We start from the raw sequence: 20,828 nt of genomic DNA on the forward strand, positions 1-20,828 counted from the left end.
GGACATCCAAAAAAGGAATTTCTCCCTCCTTCTCTTCTTCTATTGTGAACTTTATGTGTTCATTTAGTTTATTTATGTTTTCTATGAACTTGTGTAGATCTTCCCTTTCTCCCTTATAAATACTCAAGATGTCATCCACGTATCTTACCCATTTTACAATGTTCAAGTTCCCTTTATTTACTTTGCCCACCTCTTCCATTTCAAACCATTCCATAAAGATATTAGCTAGGATTGGTGAAAGACTTGAACCCATGGGCACTCCATTTTTTTGTATATAATGGTTTTCACAAAGTAAATAAAGTTAAGTTCTACTTCTGATTTGTTTGTTAACACCAGAACTCGTGGCTTTTGAATCTCACTTTTATTTTTCACATAGTAAATTATGTTTATATTATAAATTTTATTGTATTGTACTTTTATAACTGCAAATAAATAAAAATTGTTTAATCTGTACTTATTATTACTGTAATGAGTTCTTGTATTATTATTGTTTTGGATGCTACATATCCATCCGCACACTGTAATGAAACAACAGGGTGCTATGTCCAGATTATACACTTTCAAGAGGTCAAGACAAGTGACAGAGTAGCTGTGGTGTTGTGTTTTTAGTAAACGGAACAGAGTTAATCTTCATTTTATTGTCCATCAATTGAATTTAAAACACATAAGCCAGGGAACCCTATCAGGCCTATAATTTCACAAATAACGTTGGCCACCTACCAAATGGCAAAGAAACTCAATGAAATTATAACTCCATACTTTCCATCAAAATACTCAGTAAAATCAAGAACAGAGTTCCTCAATTTACTCCACGGCACAGAACCAGACGAAGACATCGCCTCTCTTGACATAGAGAGTTTGTTCACAAACGTAATAGTAGATGCGACAACCACCCCGATACTCAATCATTTATACCATACCGACCGAGAACTACTACCAGTACCAGAGAAGACATTAAAATCGATGTTGGAAGCATGCACTAAAGAGGCCTCTCTCCTCTCACACAAAGGTGAAGCAATGGGGTCCCCACTAAGAGTCCTTTTTGCTAACATTTACACGGACCACGTCGAAACAATGACTTTCATCAGTCATCAAAAAACATCCATACAGGTGAGGTATATTAATGATATTTTCACGACAATGAAGGATAAAAATGAAACCACAAAATTAGCCAAGAATTTAAGAAAAATTCCTCCCTAAATTTCACCATAGAATTCAAGAGAGAGAAAACCCCTCCTTTCCTAGACATCCTCATAACACAAAAAAGGCAAATGTTCGACACCAAAATCTACACAAAAGCAACAAATGCGGGGCGGTGTCTTAACACACATGGGGAGTGCCCAGCAGCTCATAAGGGATCGGTAGTGGATGCCTACATCAAGTGAGCTATAACCCACTGCTCCACGTGGCGTGAGACCCACCTTGAAATCGAGAAAGTCAAACAGCTCTTGACAAATCATGGCTTTCAAGACAAACTGATTGAAGAAGTAATAAGAAGAATCGAACAGTTGTAAATCAACGATGCCAAAAAACCAGGCGACAGTGATAAAAATATCATCATTTATCATCGAACCGAATACGACAGATTTGAGGAAGAGCAAAAGGTGATCACCAACATCATCAAGAGAGGAATAACACCTAAAGCCCCTTTCAATTAGGTTCATGCACAGTACACATTTACTGCAAACCAAATTTGACAGCTTCTCTCATGATGAGAAATAATACCTGCCCGAACCTAGACAAGGAAGACAGTACCAACGTCGTTTACCGCTTTACTTGCCCAGAGAGGATGTGCCAGTCCTCTGAAAAAACATACATTGGTCTAACTTCCACCACACTAAAAAGATGCCTACAGGCCCATCGAAATAATGGATCCATCCACCAACACTACATACACCATCATAACCGCAAACTATGATGCAAGAGCTAGTGGAGAATACAGATATCATCTACACAGAACACAACTGCTATATATTAATGATAGCAGACTCTATTTGCATTTTATTGCAAAAACCTACATTGAACAGACAAGTGACAAGTGTAGTACTGTACAACTATACATCTTGATTTTGTATTCAGGAAATTCATCTTTGAGTGAAACTTTTTTTGTATATTTTTGAAGTTTAAACTTTTTTTTCAAATGCAAAAAAAATTACCTTTAGAAGTTGAATTTCTAAATTTCCCTCTTTGATGATTTTTATTATTAGTTGAAGAATAAATTATAAAAATTTGAAGCAAATCCCATCATACTTAAGGTGGCTATAAGCACTTACTTTATAACTGGCCTTATGGAGTCAGTGCTCCCCCTAAAATTCTTGGTATCCTAAATTAAGAAAAATACTAACTTAAAAATTCCACACGCAAAATATTGCTTTACAAATGCTGTTATCAACAGACCTTAACAGACTACCCCAAACTCTGAATTCAAAATAGCCCTAACTGAAGCAGTAGCCTAGTGGGTAAGGTGGCTCTAATGGAAAGTCCCCCTTAAGCTTGGTGTATGTCCAGTGTCCCTTTGCACTTGCAGCTCAACAATTTCTGGCAATCAACTGATATGGAAGGAAGACTGATATGGAAGGAAGACATGTCACTTCTTGTGAAACAATGGTTTCCAAGCAGATATGTTTCAAAACAAACTCGCTACTAATAAATAGCCGATGTTTGTTGCTTCACAAATCTTTGAAACCTCATTCCCGATTCAAAAGAAAATACTGTAGTATGTTGACTGGGCGCACTAAGTATTCACTTCATGGATTCTGGGACTCCAGGCCATCAAGAGCCTCACTTTTCATGAGCCTAGCCTGTGAATTAAATAACCCAGATTAGGCAGTAGCCTAGATTAGAGTAAGTTATAGCCGGGCTATAAGGTTACACATTGGTGAGTTACTGTTTTATATAGAAGACCAAATAGTCTAGGATTGGATATAAACAACCACCTGGGTTAGACAAAAAATAGTAGACTATCTATAAGGTTACACATTAGTAAGTTTCTGTTTTTATATAGCATATACATTTAAGACTGATATATAATAATCTGGATTAGGCAATACCCTATACTAGGTTAAGAACAAATTAGCCTAAGATTATGTATAAACAGTATCCCAGGCTCAATAAAATAACCTAGTTTTTTTTATGACTTGGTAGCACATCTGTGGGGCTACATACTAGTAGGGTCCTATGTAGCCTATATCCTTAAAGGTGATATAAACCTAGAACAGGCAGTAGCCTAAACCAGATTAAGTAGGAACCCCTTTTTAAGGAATATCCTACTATTAGCCTAAAACAGCGATGGCCGAATATTAGATAAAAGGGTATTCTCGGCCACATACAACAGAAAACCATATTATAAGAGGATTATTTTCTGTACAGTTTATATCCTTAAGTTTTAAATAAGCCTAGAATAGGCAGTGGCCTAGAATAGGTTAAGCGAGAACCTTCTAAGAAATTCTCTATTCTTAGCTTAACATAGATTATACTAGAAGCATTAACCTAAGCCATAAAAAACAGTAGCTTGGGTTAGTTAAACAAATTAGTTTATAGAAGATTAGTCTGAATGGCATGACAATTTATTTAGAATTAAAATTTCACATAACCATTGCAAAAGGGCTAACAGTTTAAGTAATACAACCATATATGGGTGTCAAAACTAAACCTCAAAGGGTTTAAGTTAGCATAAGATATTTAATAAAATGTATTACAATGACACACTGGTAATCAAGTTAACCTGCAATATGGACTATACTAATGATATAGGGATCTACAGAAGAGTCCCTTATCAAAAAACAATTTACACTAATTAGTTTCTAATACCTTGTTTTTTCACTATAGGGCCGTCATTATGCAGGACCCTCAGCTTAAGTGTTCCGTAGCAAATTGCTCAGTTTGCTTTTGCCAGTGGGTATGGCCCATACCACCTACCATGAGCATAGTCCTTGTAAAAAACAAGAAAAATTTGCTCGATAGCCAGATGTGCGAAATTTGTAGTATGCTCCTCGCTGCAAGTTTTAAGAACAAAACAGCTCATTTAAAGCTGTCTCAATGGGTTCTGGGGATTCAGCATAGGTAAGGAATGGGGGAGATTATTTCTTTCCCTCAGGACTCTGGCAGCAGATATTTAACCATTTCTCAGAAAATCTGTTTGGGCCAAAACCCAGTAACATCAGTCCCAATACCTCCCAGGTCAATCCTGCAGAGGAAGTAGAGGAATCTTCACTTAGAGGCAACTTTCTTACAAAAGAAAATGAAGTTGATATTGCTACCAAAATGACCTTGCTTAACCCATAAGGATCAAGGACAGAATTTTCAGCAAACCATGGAAGAAACCTTCCAGCAGGAATTCAATCCCCCATGCAGCTATCAGAAGCTGGACAGGATCCTTCCCCAGAAAGGGGTACTAGGATCCACCTAACCCCAATTGAAATTACTACATTTTCGGAAGGGTACAGCAACTCGCCCTAGATCGCTCTGCCCCCTGGGTAACAGGCAGTTACTGTTCAGCTGTGGATGCTCAGTCAGATTATGCAAGCTCCTCCAAAAAGGGATACACAGTTTGCAGCACTTGATAAATTCTGTGAGGAAATTATGAGTAATATCAAAGATCCTCTTGCCACAGAACAGCAATATATAATGGACATATTACATGATTCTGAACAGGAAATTAAGTAAGTCATGTACACTCCAAAGTGTAAAAGTACTGCATCCTGTAACTGAAAAGGGAGAGTGGATACAAACTCTGCCCAAACATGGTCTAAGCTTAAAATTCCAACTGGAACCAACAAAATGGCCAGTTCAGACTATAAAACTTTAGAGCAAAACATAACAGGGGCTCCAATATTCAACCCCCTTGATACTGATAATACTTGGCGAGATGCCTCAATGTGCATTCTCTCCCGATGGTAAGTATCTAATTAATGAGAGAAAAACCATGATCGAAGTTGTACATGTGGAGTTTAGAGACAAGGCAACATTCCCTAATACAAAATGGTGTCTGATACCACCTTTGCCAGACATGGAGAAATAACAATTTTTAAAAGTAAATTGTATTTTTCCTAACTATACAAACCCAGGTCCTTTACATTAGGAATTACTTTCAGGCGTAGACTGGAAACGGCCATGAACTTCAAACAAGGTGGTTAGCAGTTAACTACTGTCCGGGAGGCAGGAGTACCGCCTGCCCGGGATGTAAACATTCCAATTTGCCTTTGGCCCAGGTACAGATTGAGGGGGTGGCATGAGGTGGGCATAAAGTGTAAAAAGGACTCTGAGTTTGTATAGTTAGGGAAAAATACAATTTACTTTTAAAAATTGTTATTTGTTCCGACACAATATACAAACCTCGGTCCTTTACATTAGAGACTCACTGATTGGAGGGAGGAATCTGATAAAGCCTCTCTGAACTGACTGGAGTTCACCACCTTGTCTTCCCTTCCTGGTTGTAAGAGTGAGGAAGGGAAAAACTGCCTCTGACAAAAGATCGGGTTGTAAGAAAAGCAGGATCAGTTGTCAGACTTCTGGGTCCCTTTGCATGAAAGAGGAAACGTCAGTTCATGCAAAGTAGGCTAGGAAGAATTTGACGTCGGACGACAATAAGGCAAATACAAGCATTGGGTTTGTCTCATAGTCATGGTCTCCTTCCTCCGCTTGCAAGAGGAAGGAGTGGGGTTGCTTCTATTAACCTGAACAGAAATAGAACGGGAACTCCGTTATGTGCTTACCTGCCTCAATCGCCGGTCAGCTTGTAACAGCACGTCCCGCTCCCTGCCCGTGGGAAGAGAGCCAGGATGGGGAGAAAGAAGAGGCCAGTCACTCAACATTCATTCTCCCAATCACAACCCGTGCATAACACAGGCGAGATGCAACCTGTCCCGTTAGGGGAGCTGGATAGCTACACAACTTGTTGAGCAGCCACCACAGGACCCAAGGAAAAGTGTCCAAGGACTTGTGTGCAACATCCTGGAGGCAGAAGGAGGTGAAGGTAGTCTGTTGGGACCACACACCCGCCTTCAGCACCTGTGGTACCGACATATTCTTCCGGAATGCGAGGGACGGACCAATGCTGCGGACCTCGTGAGCTCTAGGACGGCGCAGACCAGTGTCGTCTTCTCCTGCAGCAGAGTACGCCTCCTATATCGCCTCAATGCCAGAAAGAGATGGTATTCTTGGACACTTCTTTCTTGGTCGAGCCAGTGCTAACGAAGAGTCATCGACACTCAGGCCGGAGGTGCCGAGTCCTCTTCAGATAAGCGCCCGCAGCACCCTAACAGGGCGCAGTAGCATCTCGTCTGGATCATTACCTACAAAGTCCTCTAGGAGGGGATCGTGAAGGACTTGAACCGTGCATCAGGGACGAAGGGTTCTGAGTCTTAAGCCACAAATCCGGATGAAATCGGTGCCGAACTGATCCCCATCCCCTTGAGTGTTTAACATCAAAGGAAAGTCCATGAAGCTCACCAACTCTCTTACGCCGTGCCAGGCAAGCAAGAAGACGGTCTTGAGGGTCAGATCCTGTCTGATGACTCTCTTTGAAGGCTCGTCACGGTGCACAGTCAGGCTCCTAAGACAAAGAGTCACATCCCACGAGGGGGCCTGAGATCCCTGGGTGGGCAAGACTGTTCAAGATTCTCATGAGTAGAGAAATCTCAAAGAGAGAGATGTCTACTCCTTTAGCCAAAGACTAGGCCGAAAAGCGGCGGTAGCCTTTTACAGCTGAAACGGAGAAGCTTCTCTCGCGAAGGAAGACGAGGAAGTCTGCGACCTGCTGAACAGTAGCTCCGACCGAGAGGTTCCTTGATGACACCAACCACAGAAGACGGACCACTTTCCTGGTATACGCTGTGGAGGATCTTCTGAGGTATCCTGCCATCTCTGTTGCTGCAGGCGCCGAAAAGCCTCGCTCACAAGATGGTGGATAACCTCCAGCCGTGAAGACACAGGAATGCACTGCCAGGTGGAACCGCTCTGTGTGAGGTTGACGCAGAAGGTTGGGCCAGGGGATCTCTCTCGGTGCCCCGGAGAGGAGAGCTAAGCATGTCCGGGTACCAAATGGCCTGGGGACATTTGGGTGCCACCAGAGTCATTCTGAGATTGGGGTGATCATCACCGCTGATCACCGCCAATCAGGCAGAATGGGGAAAGGCGTAAAGCGTCGAGATTGTCCCACGGTGTTGGAACGCGTCCTCTGCAGCGCCCATGGGTCCGGCACGACAGAACAGAAGACCTGGAGCTTTCTGTTGTACCACCCTCTGTTGCAGCCGGGTGAACAGATCGATGGCTGGGCGCCCCACAGGTCGAACAGCCTTTCCGCTACTTCCTGATGGAAGGACCATTCTGTCCCTACCACCTGGCTCTGGCGGCTGAGCTTGTTGCCACGACATTTCCTTCTTGCCTGGAATGTACCTGGCCCCATAGCTCTACCGAGTGAGCCACGCCCACTCGTGCACCTGCATCGTCAACTGATGAAGCTGGTGGGACACCAGTCCCCTGCTTGTTGACGTATGCCACTACCGTGGGTATTGCTGCTCATCAGTACTACGGAGAGTCCCATCACTCGATCCTGGAACTCTTGGAGGGCCAGAAGGCCGCTGAGTTCCAGGATGTTGAAGTGAAGGTGCTTGTCATCTCGGTGTCACACTCCCAAGGCAGCACTCTCCAGGTGTGCGCCCCATCCCTCGGGCGGAAGTCCGAGAACAGAAGCATGTCCGAGGGGAGTATGCAGGGATACTCCTATTAAGAGGTTCCTGTCGCCTAACCACCAGTGAAGGTCCTTTCTCACCTCCTCAGAAGAGGAATGAGGGAAGGACTGGGGTCTTGGGGACTGGGACCAATATTCCTTTAGTCTCCACTGGAGAGACCGCAGGTGAAGACGCCCGTGAGGCACTAGTTTCTCCAACGCGACAGGTGACCGATGACGACTTGCCATTTGCCGGCTGGTTTGCTCCTGCCGTGACAGAAACAACTGTGCTGCCTGCCTGAACTTGCTGATACGAAAGTCCCGTAAGCATGAAGTCGTTCTCCCTGATGGAGCCAACACAGTTTGTGCTGTTTCCATCGTGAACCAAGTCTGAGAACGCAAACAGTTCAAGGGAGAGAGGTCCAGACCGGTCTCCATCCTGAGGCCTTCTCTACAAGAAAGACGCCTTATAAAAGCCTGGAGACTGGTCCGACACGACTTCTACAGCACCCTTGCTCAGCATGGCTTGGGTTCTTGCTGTAGATGCGATGTCCTTCACAGAACCTGGAAGATATGTTTGAGATGGACCGATGTAGGTGAGAGGGGAGGCCGAGACTGGAAGGTAGTAGATATCCTCCTGAAGGACATCCACTGTCCAGGTCTCAGCTCTGTGTCGGCTGCCCGCGTTGCCCAATGGTTCGACAGGCAACCCCACCTTCGCAGCTTTTTTGGGGGAACGCCCCCTAGCGTTTACCCTTCTTCTTCTTACCCTTGCCCCCTTTGCGACTTGGAAAGAGGGCTGAAAAGGGCAGGAGGACCCCCTTCTCGAGGAAGAAGAAGGCTGGGTGTTTCGGGGACCCTTCAAGACTGGGACTTTAGGGCCGAGGAAGTGCCAGCCTGGCGCCAAGACCTGGCTGTAGTGGGATGAGAAGACCGGAGGTCTTGGCCACAGCCTGCGAACAAGCCGTGCTGTCATCATCGGCACGCACTTGTCCACCACGGCGCCCACCAACTCTCTAGGGAAGAGAGAGGAACCCAGCAACGGTCCATTCCGGCGACGATAGCTGACTTAGGACCTACAGACCTGGCAAGCGAGAGAACGGCGCGCCCTCCGCTTAGCACAAGGTTTGCCCACAGGTTTGCAGTCTAGTGGGCGAGGTAGGAAATAGCCCTACCCTAAGACTGGCGGTCTCCCAAAGGCGGAGTCCTCCCCAAATGCGAGAAGCGCCTGAGGAAGCAGCTACCTTGATACTGTGAATGACCACAGATCGAGCCAGGAGACTGCTTGGAAGGCCGCCATGGCGGCTTCCAGGGTTACAGCTTCTGCTGAGAGAGGGATATGTTCTCTGCAGTCAATTGTTGTGAGCGACAGACCCGGATCCGAACGAGTCAGGTCGGGTCAACTTGTTTGGTCAGCAACGCCTCTTCCGGCTGGTGCATAGAAACGCTTCTGACAAGGCAGAGGGGGGGAAGAAGCTTGTCCGAGCAGCTCGATTGACAGCCGAACTGTCTTGCCCAGACACAAGACTGTTCACCTGATCGAGTACCCTCTCGCAAGCGTGGACCACAGCAGCCCCACCAAGCCTTGCCCTTCTGGGTCCCTCAAAAGGATTCGAGGCGTGACGGGATTATCCACAGACGAGGCCGTGTCCTTCCCCGAGGTCATTGTGCTGGGACGAATCAGCGGATAACCTCTGGGCAAAGTCCTCTGTATTTCGGGTGTCCACGATCCTGGGGCAGAGGACCCGAGTCCTTCCAGAGTGCGGTCTTCCCGAACTACTCTCCCTGCAGGAGGGAGAACCTCACACCAGACTCCGAGGACCTTCCTGAATCCACGCTGGGCGTAAGACCTGGTCGAGCCAAGGACCGAGCCAGGTGCATACCCCACACAGTAGAACTCTGAGGAGAACACTTGCAGTTCCTCTCCTCTCACTCGCGCCCCTGGAAGAAACCAAAGGGGCGGAGGGACAGGCGAGGAAGATCGGGCTCTCCCACTGCCTTTACTGGCAGAACCAGCAGAGGCAGCGGGTCGAGAGCGTCACCAACTGGCGGTGATGACGAGCCCCGGGTCAAGGAGACTGCTTCAGCCCAGGTGAAGGCGATCTCCGAGGAGAGCGGAGCTGCTCGCGAGAGTCGGCGTGCCGCACCTCCCCCGAAGCCAGGCTGGCCCACCTGACGTGGCCGGGGACTGGGAGGAGTCAACGCATCGGCTGGCTGGCGAAACGCTTGCACTGTCCTCTGACGCGCCCCAGACTTCTTCGCGAGGCAGGAGCCTCTCGAAGACTGAGTGGGGGACTTCTTCCCTACCTCCTTGCATTCGCACCGCTGCTGGAAGCACTGTCCCAGAACCTGACTTGGCACTTGAAGGTGCCAGCAGGAAGAGACGGAGCACCTGCATGCCCTGGCTCTTCCTCTCGCCCCACACCCTGGTCTGTGCGATGAGAAAGTGTCAACTGTATCAGACTGGGGTACCAGTCTCCTTGGGGACCCGGTACTGGAGCAACTTCGCGAATGAGTGTCCGACATGGACTCGCTGGCCTTAGACGCAGGAAGTTTCTTAGACGCAACGGGGGGAGTGCCGACCTTGGTCTGCACGCCCTTGGCTCCCAGTACCCCTGGCCCTGAGACCGGGGCAGCGGTTCCCTGATCCGAGGATCAGGAAGAGCCGACGCGAGATCCCACTGCTTTCCCTGTGGAAGGAGGCAGACCCTCAGAAGTCTCGGGTCGAGGAGTTTCTTAGGGGAGAGGCAGACTACTTCTTCTTGGGCGGGTTTCCTTGGAAGGGGAAAGGAAGAAGCAGAGACGGACGACGATGAAGATGAAGATGAAGACAACGATGACACCTTCCTAGACCTCTTCTTCTTCTTCTCTTCTTCACCATCTGCTTCAGGAAAGCAGTCAAATCCCAAACCAGGAAAGAGGCACTTTCACTCAGGAACAGCAGGAGGGGCTGCAGCAGAAGGCATATCCCGGCAGCGACAGCGAGCTCAGGCCAGTATTTGCCTGGGCAGAGCCGCCTATCAGGAACAAAAGTGGGCGGCCGAGTGAAGATTCAAGTCGGGCCGAGCCAGGTCGATGGAGATGAGAGTAGAAGCAGACAAAGGGCCGGGCTGGAAAGTCGACGGTGAAACAGCAACCGAGACAGGCCATGGTCAGCAACAGGCAGCGACAGTCACATAAGGGTAAGATGACGCCACCATGTAGGAGAGGCCAGCACGCTGAACGGAGCGGAAGCCAGGCGGCGGGAACAGCATGCTGGCTGGCGGTGACGCTGAGCACTTGGGTGTCCAGGTGCGATGCAACTGATACCGCATCTGACAACCTGAAGGTGACGGGTTGTCGGTGACTGTCGCGTTTAGGGTCGGACTGAGCGGGGCAGAGCCAATCCCTCTCCAGTGCCGCAGCCAGGCAGGCCCCAGGTGTAGCCAGATCAGCCGATTCGGTGTCTGGCTATCCAGTCTGGGACTTGAAAGCAAAAGTCGGGTCAGCAACTAAAAGCTCTGACTCACCCGAGGAAAACCCTCCAGAACGGGAAGAGACTTCCTAGATGATGTCGCAGTCCAACTTTCCCCGCGCCCTTCCACAAATGATGAGACGTAAGAAGAAGGGGAGGGGAGTCCTCACCCGAGGGAGAGGGAGCAAGCAGGGAAGTTCGCCTGAGGAGAAACGAGCCCGACATTCGCCATCAACGGAGTCGCCAGGGCGATTTCCCCGATCTACTCCTTGGTAGGCTTACGTACCAAACGCCGCCTACCTTCGAACTTGCTGCCCAATTGCCTCGTGAGATCACTTAACACTCATTACAGGATTGTCGCAAGGAACACACACGCCCCCTGCAAGATGTACAGGAGGGCGTAGGGGTCCACGCCGACTGAGATCTAAATGAATTACATTTCTTTCCACCAAGACACACACGCTGGGGATGGAGGGGCTGAGTTGGTTTCCTCCATGATTATTAAAGAAAAACAAAGAATCTCACCAAAGAGAAGAAGTATTGCTGTCAGCAGAGAGTGGCGAAGATCAATGTCCGAACGCTACGACGCCGTAAAGCAAATTGAATGTTTACATCCGGCAGGCGTACCCGCCTCCCGACAGTAGTTAACCGCCTAACCACCTTGTTTGAAGTTCAACGGCCGCCAGCCAGCCTACGCCTGAAAGTAATCCCAATGTAAAGGACCGAGGGTTTGTATATTGTGTCGGAACAAATTTCGATTTATTAGAATTTTAGAAAACAAATTTGTTTTTACGCCCGAGCTTACTTGATCATATATCATTTTGTGATAATTTCTCTGTGTTGCTTTGATCGTTTTACAAACCCTTATACAGTAATACCTTGAACTTGCACGATGTCGAGTTTGCACGAAGTGTGACAGACACACGAAATTTCTTAGAACCAACTAATGGGGATACACGAGTTTTTCATACAGGCACAAACATTTGCTAACACTGAGAAACCCAGCAAAAGTGTTTGTTTAATTTTTTTACAATTTATAAGTTTTAACTTTTATGTGTAAATTAAATAACATTAAATATTATTAAAGTACACTTTCTTCTTCTCTCTTCTAGTGAGATGAATTTTATGGTACTAAGGACGGGGATGTTTATTTGTATGATAAGAAAACTTTACCTCAATAAGTACTAATTTTCAAATAATAATAATAATAATAAAACTGTAATTACAAAATTCGTATTATTTTGAACAACAAATTTTCCCCTTTATCTTGTAAGAAGGAGGCATGAAAGTTGTCAAACATGTCATTTAACATGACAAGAAGGGGAGTGTTAATCGGTGGTCAAATTTTTCTGTAAGTCTCTCTGTCCCTCTGCATCTGTGTGTGTGTGTGTGTGTGTGAATGTCCGGTTAAATTTCACTGCAACCTAAGGGCAACTGTTCTGGAATCTCTCTCTCTCTCTCTCTCCTCTCTCTAAGCTTGAAAGCTAGTCAGCCAACCTAATGATACAGCACTGTTTCTCTATATGTCTTTAAACCTCAATAGATAATTTTGAATTGATCTAATTTTAACGACCTTTACAAAACCTTACACACTGCAAATGTCGTGATCTAAAACACAGAGACATAGAGCCATTGTCAGAACAAAGAGAAAGTGACAGAATAAAAGGAGTTTTTTAAAATGAGGTTGAGGAGACTTCAAAACAGATCTGACTTGAAATGGGGAGTCATACCATTTATTTTTTGCTATGGTAATGTATTACTAACTTTTAAATGAAAATACAGTAACTTTTAATTTGGGGTAATAGCTGGTTTAATACTGAATTTCCATCTTTGATATCTAACGAAGAATAACTCTCTCTCTCCGTAATAATTCATAAATAACATAACTTGATATTTAATTCAGACAATATCTCTCTCTCTCTCATGTGCTGTTCCTCTCAGTCTCAATAATTGATAAATAATTGGATCAGACTTAAGCAAGGACAACTGTCAACCTCTCTCTGAGAGGTCTCTCTCTCTCTCTCTCGTTCAAAGTTAGCGGGACACATTTTTACAACTTATTAATTCTCTGACAGTAGATAGTTTAAATTGATCTAATTTGACCTGTATCAATACTGAAGTGTAAAGCTTAGTGTTGCAAATATTGAGGGGCTAAAACATACAGACATAATAACTAAGAGTTGTATTAGTCAAAATATAAAACACTGTTTGTTCATGAAAAAGATTTCAGAACAAAGAGAAAGAGACGCAGAATAAAGAAATAGTTAAAAAGAGGTTCTTGACATTTTCAAAAATAGACAGTTTGAAGGGGAGAGAGAGAGAGAGAAATCTCTCCAAATCTCAGTTTTATGTCAACCATTTATTTCTCTTTGTGGGTAATGTATTGTTTACACTTTTAAATTAAATTACAGTAACTTTAATTTTCAAAGTTAACTTGATAATTTGGGAGAAAATTAGGTCATATTTAATGTTTAAACTTGAGAAATAAGCATTTATTAGCATTTCTAGAGACCATGCCAAACTTACAAAATTCACCTTGCACGAGGGTTCTGGAACCTAACCTCACTTAAGTTCAAGTATGACTGTATACCAAAATCATCGACGATTTAGTGTACGATGACAACAAAAATCATAACTCATTAGCTTTAACCATTTTGAACACAGCGCTTGACTGAAACAATTATGAATTTTTTTCAATGTTATATATTCCAATATTTATATATGATATTTTTTTTCATTTCTAATGGTTGCATACTAAACTTCAGGCAATGACAAACAAGAGCCAAAATGAACTCTAATCTTAAAAAAGGGCAAGGCAGATTTTAAAAAACTTTTCCGCTTTCGCACTAACTCCCGAACGACTGGAAAGACGACAGACACTTTTGTAAATAGAGGCTCGGCGTTTAAGGGTTAACAGGCGCAGTAAGAGATCTGCAAACCACTCTTATTGGGACCAAAAGGGGCTTTGAGGCATCTTCAATCCTGTTAACAAGCGTTTATGTTACTATAACCAGCCCTTAAGGCCAAAACGAAGGAAGAAGGTGCATATGATCTAGGTTGCCATGTGAGCCCAAGAACCACAATGTGGGTGACATTTCCTGATGCCTAAATGAATTTCAACCATCAGATGACATAGGATTTCTAACTCTTAAGTTGAAGGAAATGAAAATTTTGAACATGAAGTCATACCTGGAACTAATGAGCATTAGGTTCCAAAACCCTCGACAAGAGCTTAATTTTGATTTGCTATTTTGGCATGGTCTCTAAAAAAATGCTAGCTGCTTATTTCAAAGTTTAAACACTAAATATGACCTTAATCATGTTTAATTATTAAGCTAACAAATGAAATTAAATTTACTGTAATTTCATTTAAAAATTAGCTTAATACAGATCTTTAAAAAAGAAATAAATGGTTGACATAAAAATAGAGTTGGAAGAGAATTTCTGTCTTTCTCCCCTTCCACTAGATCTATTTTTGAGAAGTCTAAACTTCTTTTTAATAACTACTTTAATCTACGTCTCTTTCTTTGTTCTGGGATACATGAACAAACAGTGTTTTTTTATTTCACCAATACAACTTAGTTATTACTGTATGTCTCTATGTTTTAGAACATATTTAAGCTACACTAGCGCATTTACACTTCAGAGACAGTACATGTAAAATTAGATCAATTTAAACTATCTACTGCACAGGTAAGATGTGAAGAGAAAGATAAGTTGTAAAAATTTGTGAGCGCTAACTATGAGAGAGAAAGAGAGAGATATATGGAATCCTTACTAAGAGAGTGAAATTATTTATCAAAGGACAGAGAGAATACCTACAAGAAAGAGAGAGAGAGAGAGAGAGAGACAAGAGAGAGAGAGAGAGGAGAGAGAGAGAGAGAGAGAGAGAGAGAGAGAGAGAGACTGTCCTTACTTGAAACATCAAATTATTTATGAATTATTACGGAGACAGAGAGAGAGAAAGAGAGAGAAAACTTATTCCTAAGATCAGATATCAAAAGATGACAATTTTTATTCATAAACTAACTTTTAGGAAATTATAGTTACTGTAACCCCATTTAAAAGTTAGCTTAATACATTACCTTAAAAAAAGAAATAAATGGTTGACATAAAAATATAAGAGAGTGTGTGAAGATTAGTATACTATATTTCTCTCTCTCCCCATTTTACCGATCTATTTTTAGAAGTCTTCTCAACTTTGTTTTTAAAAACTTCTTTACTCTGTCTCTTTCTCTTTGTTCCAAAATGCTCTATGTCTCTATGTTTTAAAACGGCGCATTTACAGTTTGTAGACGGTACAGGTACAATTAGATTAATTTGAATTATCTACTGTACAGTTAAAGACATACAGAGAAACAGTAATACGAGGTTGCGCAACTACATTGACCAGAACACTTAAGAGAGAGAGAGAGAGAGAGAGAGAGAGAGAGAGAGAGAACTGTCCTTTACTTAAGAGAGTGAAATTTTTATGAATTATTACGGACAGAGAGAGAGAGAGAGAGAGAGAGAGAGAGAGAGAGAGAGAGAGAGAGAAAACCATGAAACCTGACTTAGCTAATCAGCAACACTCCCCTTCTGTCATGTTAAATCGAGGTGGTGTCTGACAGCTTTGCCTTCATAGCTTCTAAAAAAGATGAGGAAATATGTTTGTTTAAAAATAATGTGATCACATACGAATTTTGTAATTACACAAACCTTATTACAGTATTACATATTATCATTATTATTATTATTATTATATATATTGGAATTATGATTATTATTTAATCTTATTAATTTTGAAAATTAGTACTTATTAGGTAAAAATTTATCATACAAAACAAAGAACATACATGTACTGCGATCATAAAAGGACTTCTTCATCTCAGTAAGAGAGAGAGAGAGAGAGAGAGAAGAGAGAGAGGAGAGAGAGAGAGAGAGAGAGAGAGAGAGAGAGAGAGAGAGAGAGAAATTTTACTTTTATTATTTAACGCTATTTAATTTACAAGATAAAAGCTTGAGGACTTATAAAACTACATAAAATATTAAACATACACACTTTTTGCTTATCTCAGCATTCGCAAATGTTCATGTCTGTGAAAACTCCGTGGGAAGACAAGGAGTTAGGGAGAAAGAAAAGAGGCTTGTCTGTGAATTCACGCAACTCAAATCACAACCGTATTACTGTACTGTATGCAACTTCCTTGATGACATAAGACTAGCAAAACTGCCTAGGCATGAGCTGGGGAGAAACTTGCAAAGGTGTTTTATCACTGGCAGACACCTGAATTATGAGATGACCAATGGGTCTGTGGAGTATACGAGTGGACAGTCACTCTCAGTTCCTATTCTTCTGTCTACAAGATATAAGAAAGTACACATCTGGGGACCAAACAGAATGCAATGATGGCTCTATATGATTGATGGGTTTGTGATGAAACAAATATGGGTTTAGTAACATATGAGAATTCTTAAAATCTACTAAACTCTCTACGTACTTTATCTTCATTACGGTCAATCTGAGACTTTTGAGTCATTAAATCTTTCTTGAGTGTTTCAACCTGCATGGCTCGTTGCTCCTGCTGGGCCAATGCTAAGAAGTCATATGGTCGACGCAACTGGAATATGGAATCCATCTGAAGAGAGAAAAATATGTAAGCTTAAATTTTTAAAGTTAAATGCACTAAAACACAATTAAAGGAACATTAAACAACAATACTTGTCAGACAGTACTGTATATATAAACCTTTTAATTATTCTTAATATACCCAAATATGCAAACTTGCATAATGTCAAGGAAGTTTGGAAATTCCTATCTATCTTGTTAGGTCTCTTAACTAGCTATGCAGCTAACAAGAATCACCACTGTCCATTTATTACATGGAGAAATTCTCATTCTCAGCTCCCTAACTGCTGCTTCACAAGAATATCCTTTACAAGCAAGGCCAGTAGAGGATAGTACTGTCCTTTCATCACCAGTTCTTGCTGTTTCTCCAATTCCTAGTCCTCCGACTCTTTACCATGTGCTCCTATTCTGGGCCCCAGTCCAAACCCGACAGGATAAACGTCTCGAACAACCGTTCAATTGGTAGCTTCACAGGAGCGGTAAGTGCTGTCTCAATTGGGTGCTCAGTGAAAGTGCTTTCTGAAAAAGTGTCTGCTTATGTGAAATTGAGTGTTAGTGTTGTGCAAGTGTAGGAGGTGGCTACTCGTCCCGCTGGTGCTCCAAGATGAAGGTTCGTGTCCCCCTCCCCTGAACCTGGGAGAAGACAAACTGGAGGAAGTGGTGAGTGAGGTCACCCTGGAACTATATAAAAAAATCAACTCAAGACCTTCTGGCTCATTCCACGAGACGACCAAGGGAATGGACCACCTTCTCTTCAAGATCTAGTTCACCTTTACAGAGGCAGCCCTTTCAAGGAGGGCGACAGGTGGCCTAACCCAGACCTAGAGCTAACGTCCTGTTCCATCCCCGAGTGATTAAGAAGTCCAACTCAAAACCTGCATCCAAGAAGTGAGAGTGCAGTCCTTCATGCACCTGTGGGCGCCAGACTCCATTTCTTTTTGGAAAAATGGAGTGCCAAAGGGGCAGAGCCTTGGATTGTGGTGTTGAAAGAGGGGTATGCAATACCATTCAATGAGAGACAATTGCTCATCAATTTGCTGAATTGAAAGCCTATTCTCCAGGGTCAGAGAAGTTTTTGGCCCGTGGTAGGTTTCTGGCTACTGCCCAAGTTGTTGAAATGGTAAAAGAGAGAGTTGAGGACGTTTGGTCGATGGGATTTTACTTTCGGCTTTTCGTAGTCCCCAAATCATCGGGGGGACGAAGACCCGTCCTTGATGTAAGTGCCCTGAATCTTTTCATCGAGAAGACAAGTTTCAATATGGAAACAGATCCATCCGTTCTGGCATCCATTCGTTAGGGAGATTGGATGGTCTCCTTGGACATGCTTGATGCATATTTCCACATCCCAATTCATCCCAATTCAAGATTTTTGAGGTTCATCTACCAAAACCAAGTGTTTCAGTTCAGAGCCCTCTGTTTTGGCCTGTCAACAGCCCATCAGGTCTTCACACGAGTTCTCACCCCCCTGGCAAGGTGGCTTCACCTGATGAATATCAACATCATATTGGTCCTAGACGATTTGCTAATTCACTCCCCCACCAAGTTACAATACATGGAGACCTTCAGACAACACTTTTTTTGACTCAAGACCTCAGACTATTGATAAACCTTCAGAAATCCTAATTGAATCCCTCTCAGAAGATTCTTAATTCAAATAGACTGAGTTTTAGGGGTTTTCTGTCGCCCAGGAGAATAGAATCTTGCTTGAAAACCGTCAATCACTTCCTCAATGCCTGCACTTGTTCAGCGAACAATTGGACGAGCCTGCTGGGCACTCTTTCCTCAGTAGAACAATTCTCCAATTTAAGGAGATTGTACATGAGGGCCCTGCAATTCTTCCTGAAGTTCAACTGGAATCGAAAGACCCAAGACGACTCATTTGTCTTTCGGGTAACAAACAAAATCAAGGGGGATCTGTGGTGGTGGCAGTCCGCAAACAGGTATGTAGAAAGAAAGTTTCTTCTCCCGTTGAACCCAGACCTGCACTTCTTCTCCAAAGCGTTGGACACTGGTTGGGGAGCCCATCTGGAGACAAGGAAGTTTCAGGAGTTCCGTCGCTAAAAGAGAGAGACCTTCACATCAACAACAGAGAACTGAGAGCTATTCACCTGGGTCCCCTACATTCCCAGGAGCAAGTTCGCAACAAAGTCATAGCAGTCCACTCAGACAATACTACAGCCACAGCCCTGGCTGGATCTGTAATAAAGGGGCAGTAACTACCTTTTCCTCTTCGAGATGGCTAAGCATGTTTTTCTCCTTTGGCTTTGATCTGTGAACAAGACAAACTGATCACCCGATTCTTCCAGGGAAAATGATATTTTAATAATAAAATAAGGTTTGTCTATACTTACCTGGCAGATATATATATAGCTGTATTTCCGAAATCTGACAGAATTTCAAACTCGCGGCACACGCGCAGTGTGGCCAGGTGGTTAGTACTCATTCCCGCCGCTGGGAGGCGGGAATCGGGAACCATTCCCATTTTCTATTCAGATTTTCTAGTGCCACTGTCTCAAGAGGGGAGGAGGGTGGGGCTATGAGTATATATATCTGTTAGGTAAGTATGAACAAACCTTTATTTTATTATTAAAATATCATTTTGTTCATGACACTTACCTGCCAGATATATATAGCTGAATCCCACCGTAGGAGGTGGGAAGAGACAGAATAGGATTTAGGGAACAACAAAATGTAGGCTTAACGACTGGTTCCTTACCTGTTAGCATAGCTGACTTCGAGGTTATCTGTCACCCAAGCCTGCTTCTGCTTATCCAGAGTCTCCAGCAAGGTAGGGACCTATAAAGCTGGAGAGATCCAGATGACCTGTCCAAGGGGGCGTGACCACAACAGGGACTAGATCATGTGACCATACAGAGAGGGAAAGGAGCAACGAATAACCACCTGACCGCCCCTATCTAAGGTAATAAACCTAGCATAGGTTAAAAAATTGGGACGTCCCACCCTAATGGCCACCCAACAACCAAAAATAAAACAACAACAAGATTAAAAATACTACCTAACCCCTAAAGGATAGGATGAGTATTGCTTCTTCTCCCAACATTGTGTCTGGCGGAAACGCACGTCCCCAGCGAAGAGCAGTTTTCAAATGTCATCTTCACATCCCAAGTAATGCGGTTTAACACTGAATTGATTTCTCCAGAAGGTAGCACCAAGAATATCATTCAGAGATATATTCTTTGGAAAGCCACCGGTCAGCAATGGCTCTAACTTCATGAGCCTTGACTTGTAGTCTCATGTCACCTTCTAGGCAGGAGAATGAGCCTCTCGAATAGTATTTAAAAAGAATGCCAAGGCATTCTTGGACATCGGGAAGATCAGGTCTCTTCACCAGAACACCACAGATTGTCCGATGAGCCCCTAGTTTCTTTGGTCTGGCTAAGTAGAACTTGAGAGCCCTGACAGGACACAAGACTTTTCTGACTCTGCCTAAGTATCTCCACAAACCTTTGATTTCAAAAGATTTGGCTAAGGGTTTAGCGATTTTTGTCTTGGCTAAGAACAAAGGGATTTAGGGAGCATACAGCATTAGGGACCCTAAAGCCAATATGTTTGCAATTGCTTGCACTTCACTAATCCTCTTTAGCTGTCGCCAGAGCCGGAAGACAGCTTTCTCACACGCTCTTGAGGGGAAGCCAAGACAGAGGTTCAAAAGTACTAGACATAAGAAACTGCCAGACAACATCCAGATTCCAAGAAGGTGTCCTGAGTTGGAGGAATTTTTGAGGTCTCGGCGATCTCAGTAGATCGTGAAGATCCTTGTTGTCGCATGTTCTGGCCTCTGTGCCTAAAAACTGCCGATAACATACTTCTATAACCCTTAATAGTCGAGACTGCCAGTTTATTCTTATGCCTAAGATAAAAAGGAAGTCAGCTATTTGTGGTACAGAGGTCGTGGTCGAGGAAACTTTTACTCCTGCACCATCTCCTAAAACAGACCACTTGTACTGGTAGACCGACTCAAGAAGGTCTCTGGCATTGGCGATGGCCTTTTGCCACAGCTCTTTAAAAGCTCTTGCTCTGGCCAACTTTGAGATAGTCTGAACGAGTCAGACTCAGAGCTGGAGAGGTTTTGGTGG

General features: G+C 43.7%; 1 protein-coding gene across 1 annotated transcript in view; it reads right to left on the reverse strand.

Annotated features, from left to right (window-relative positions):
* The window catches only part of LOC136839101 (tetratricopeptide repeat protein 17), a 234,977-nt gene that overhangs the window by 207,147 nt on the left and 7,002 nt on the right, over window positions 1–20,828 (reverse strand). Inside the window, exon 2 of the mRNA XM_067104750.1 lies at window positions 16,604–16,741. Within this exon, the coding sequence (XP_066960851.1) occupies window positions 16,604–16,741 (138 nt within the window). The remainder of the gene's footprint in view (window positions 1–16,603; window positions 16,742–20,828) is intronic.

This window comes from Macrobrachium rosenbergii, chromosome 1, assembly GCF_040412425.1.
Source record: "Macrobrachium rosenbergii isolate ZJJX-2024 chromosome 1, ASM4041242v1, whole genome shotgun sequence".
Lineage (NCBI taxonomy): Eukaryota > Metazoa > Arthropoda > Malacostraca > Decapoda > Palaemonidae > Macrobrachium > Macrobrachium rosenbergii.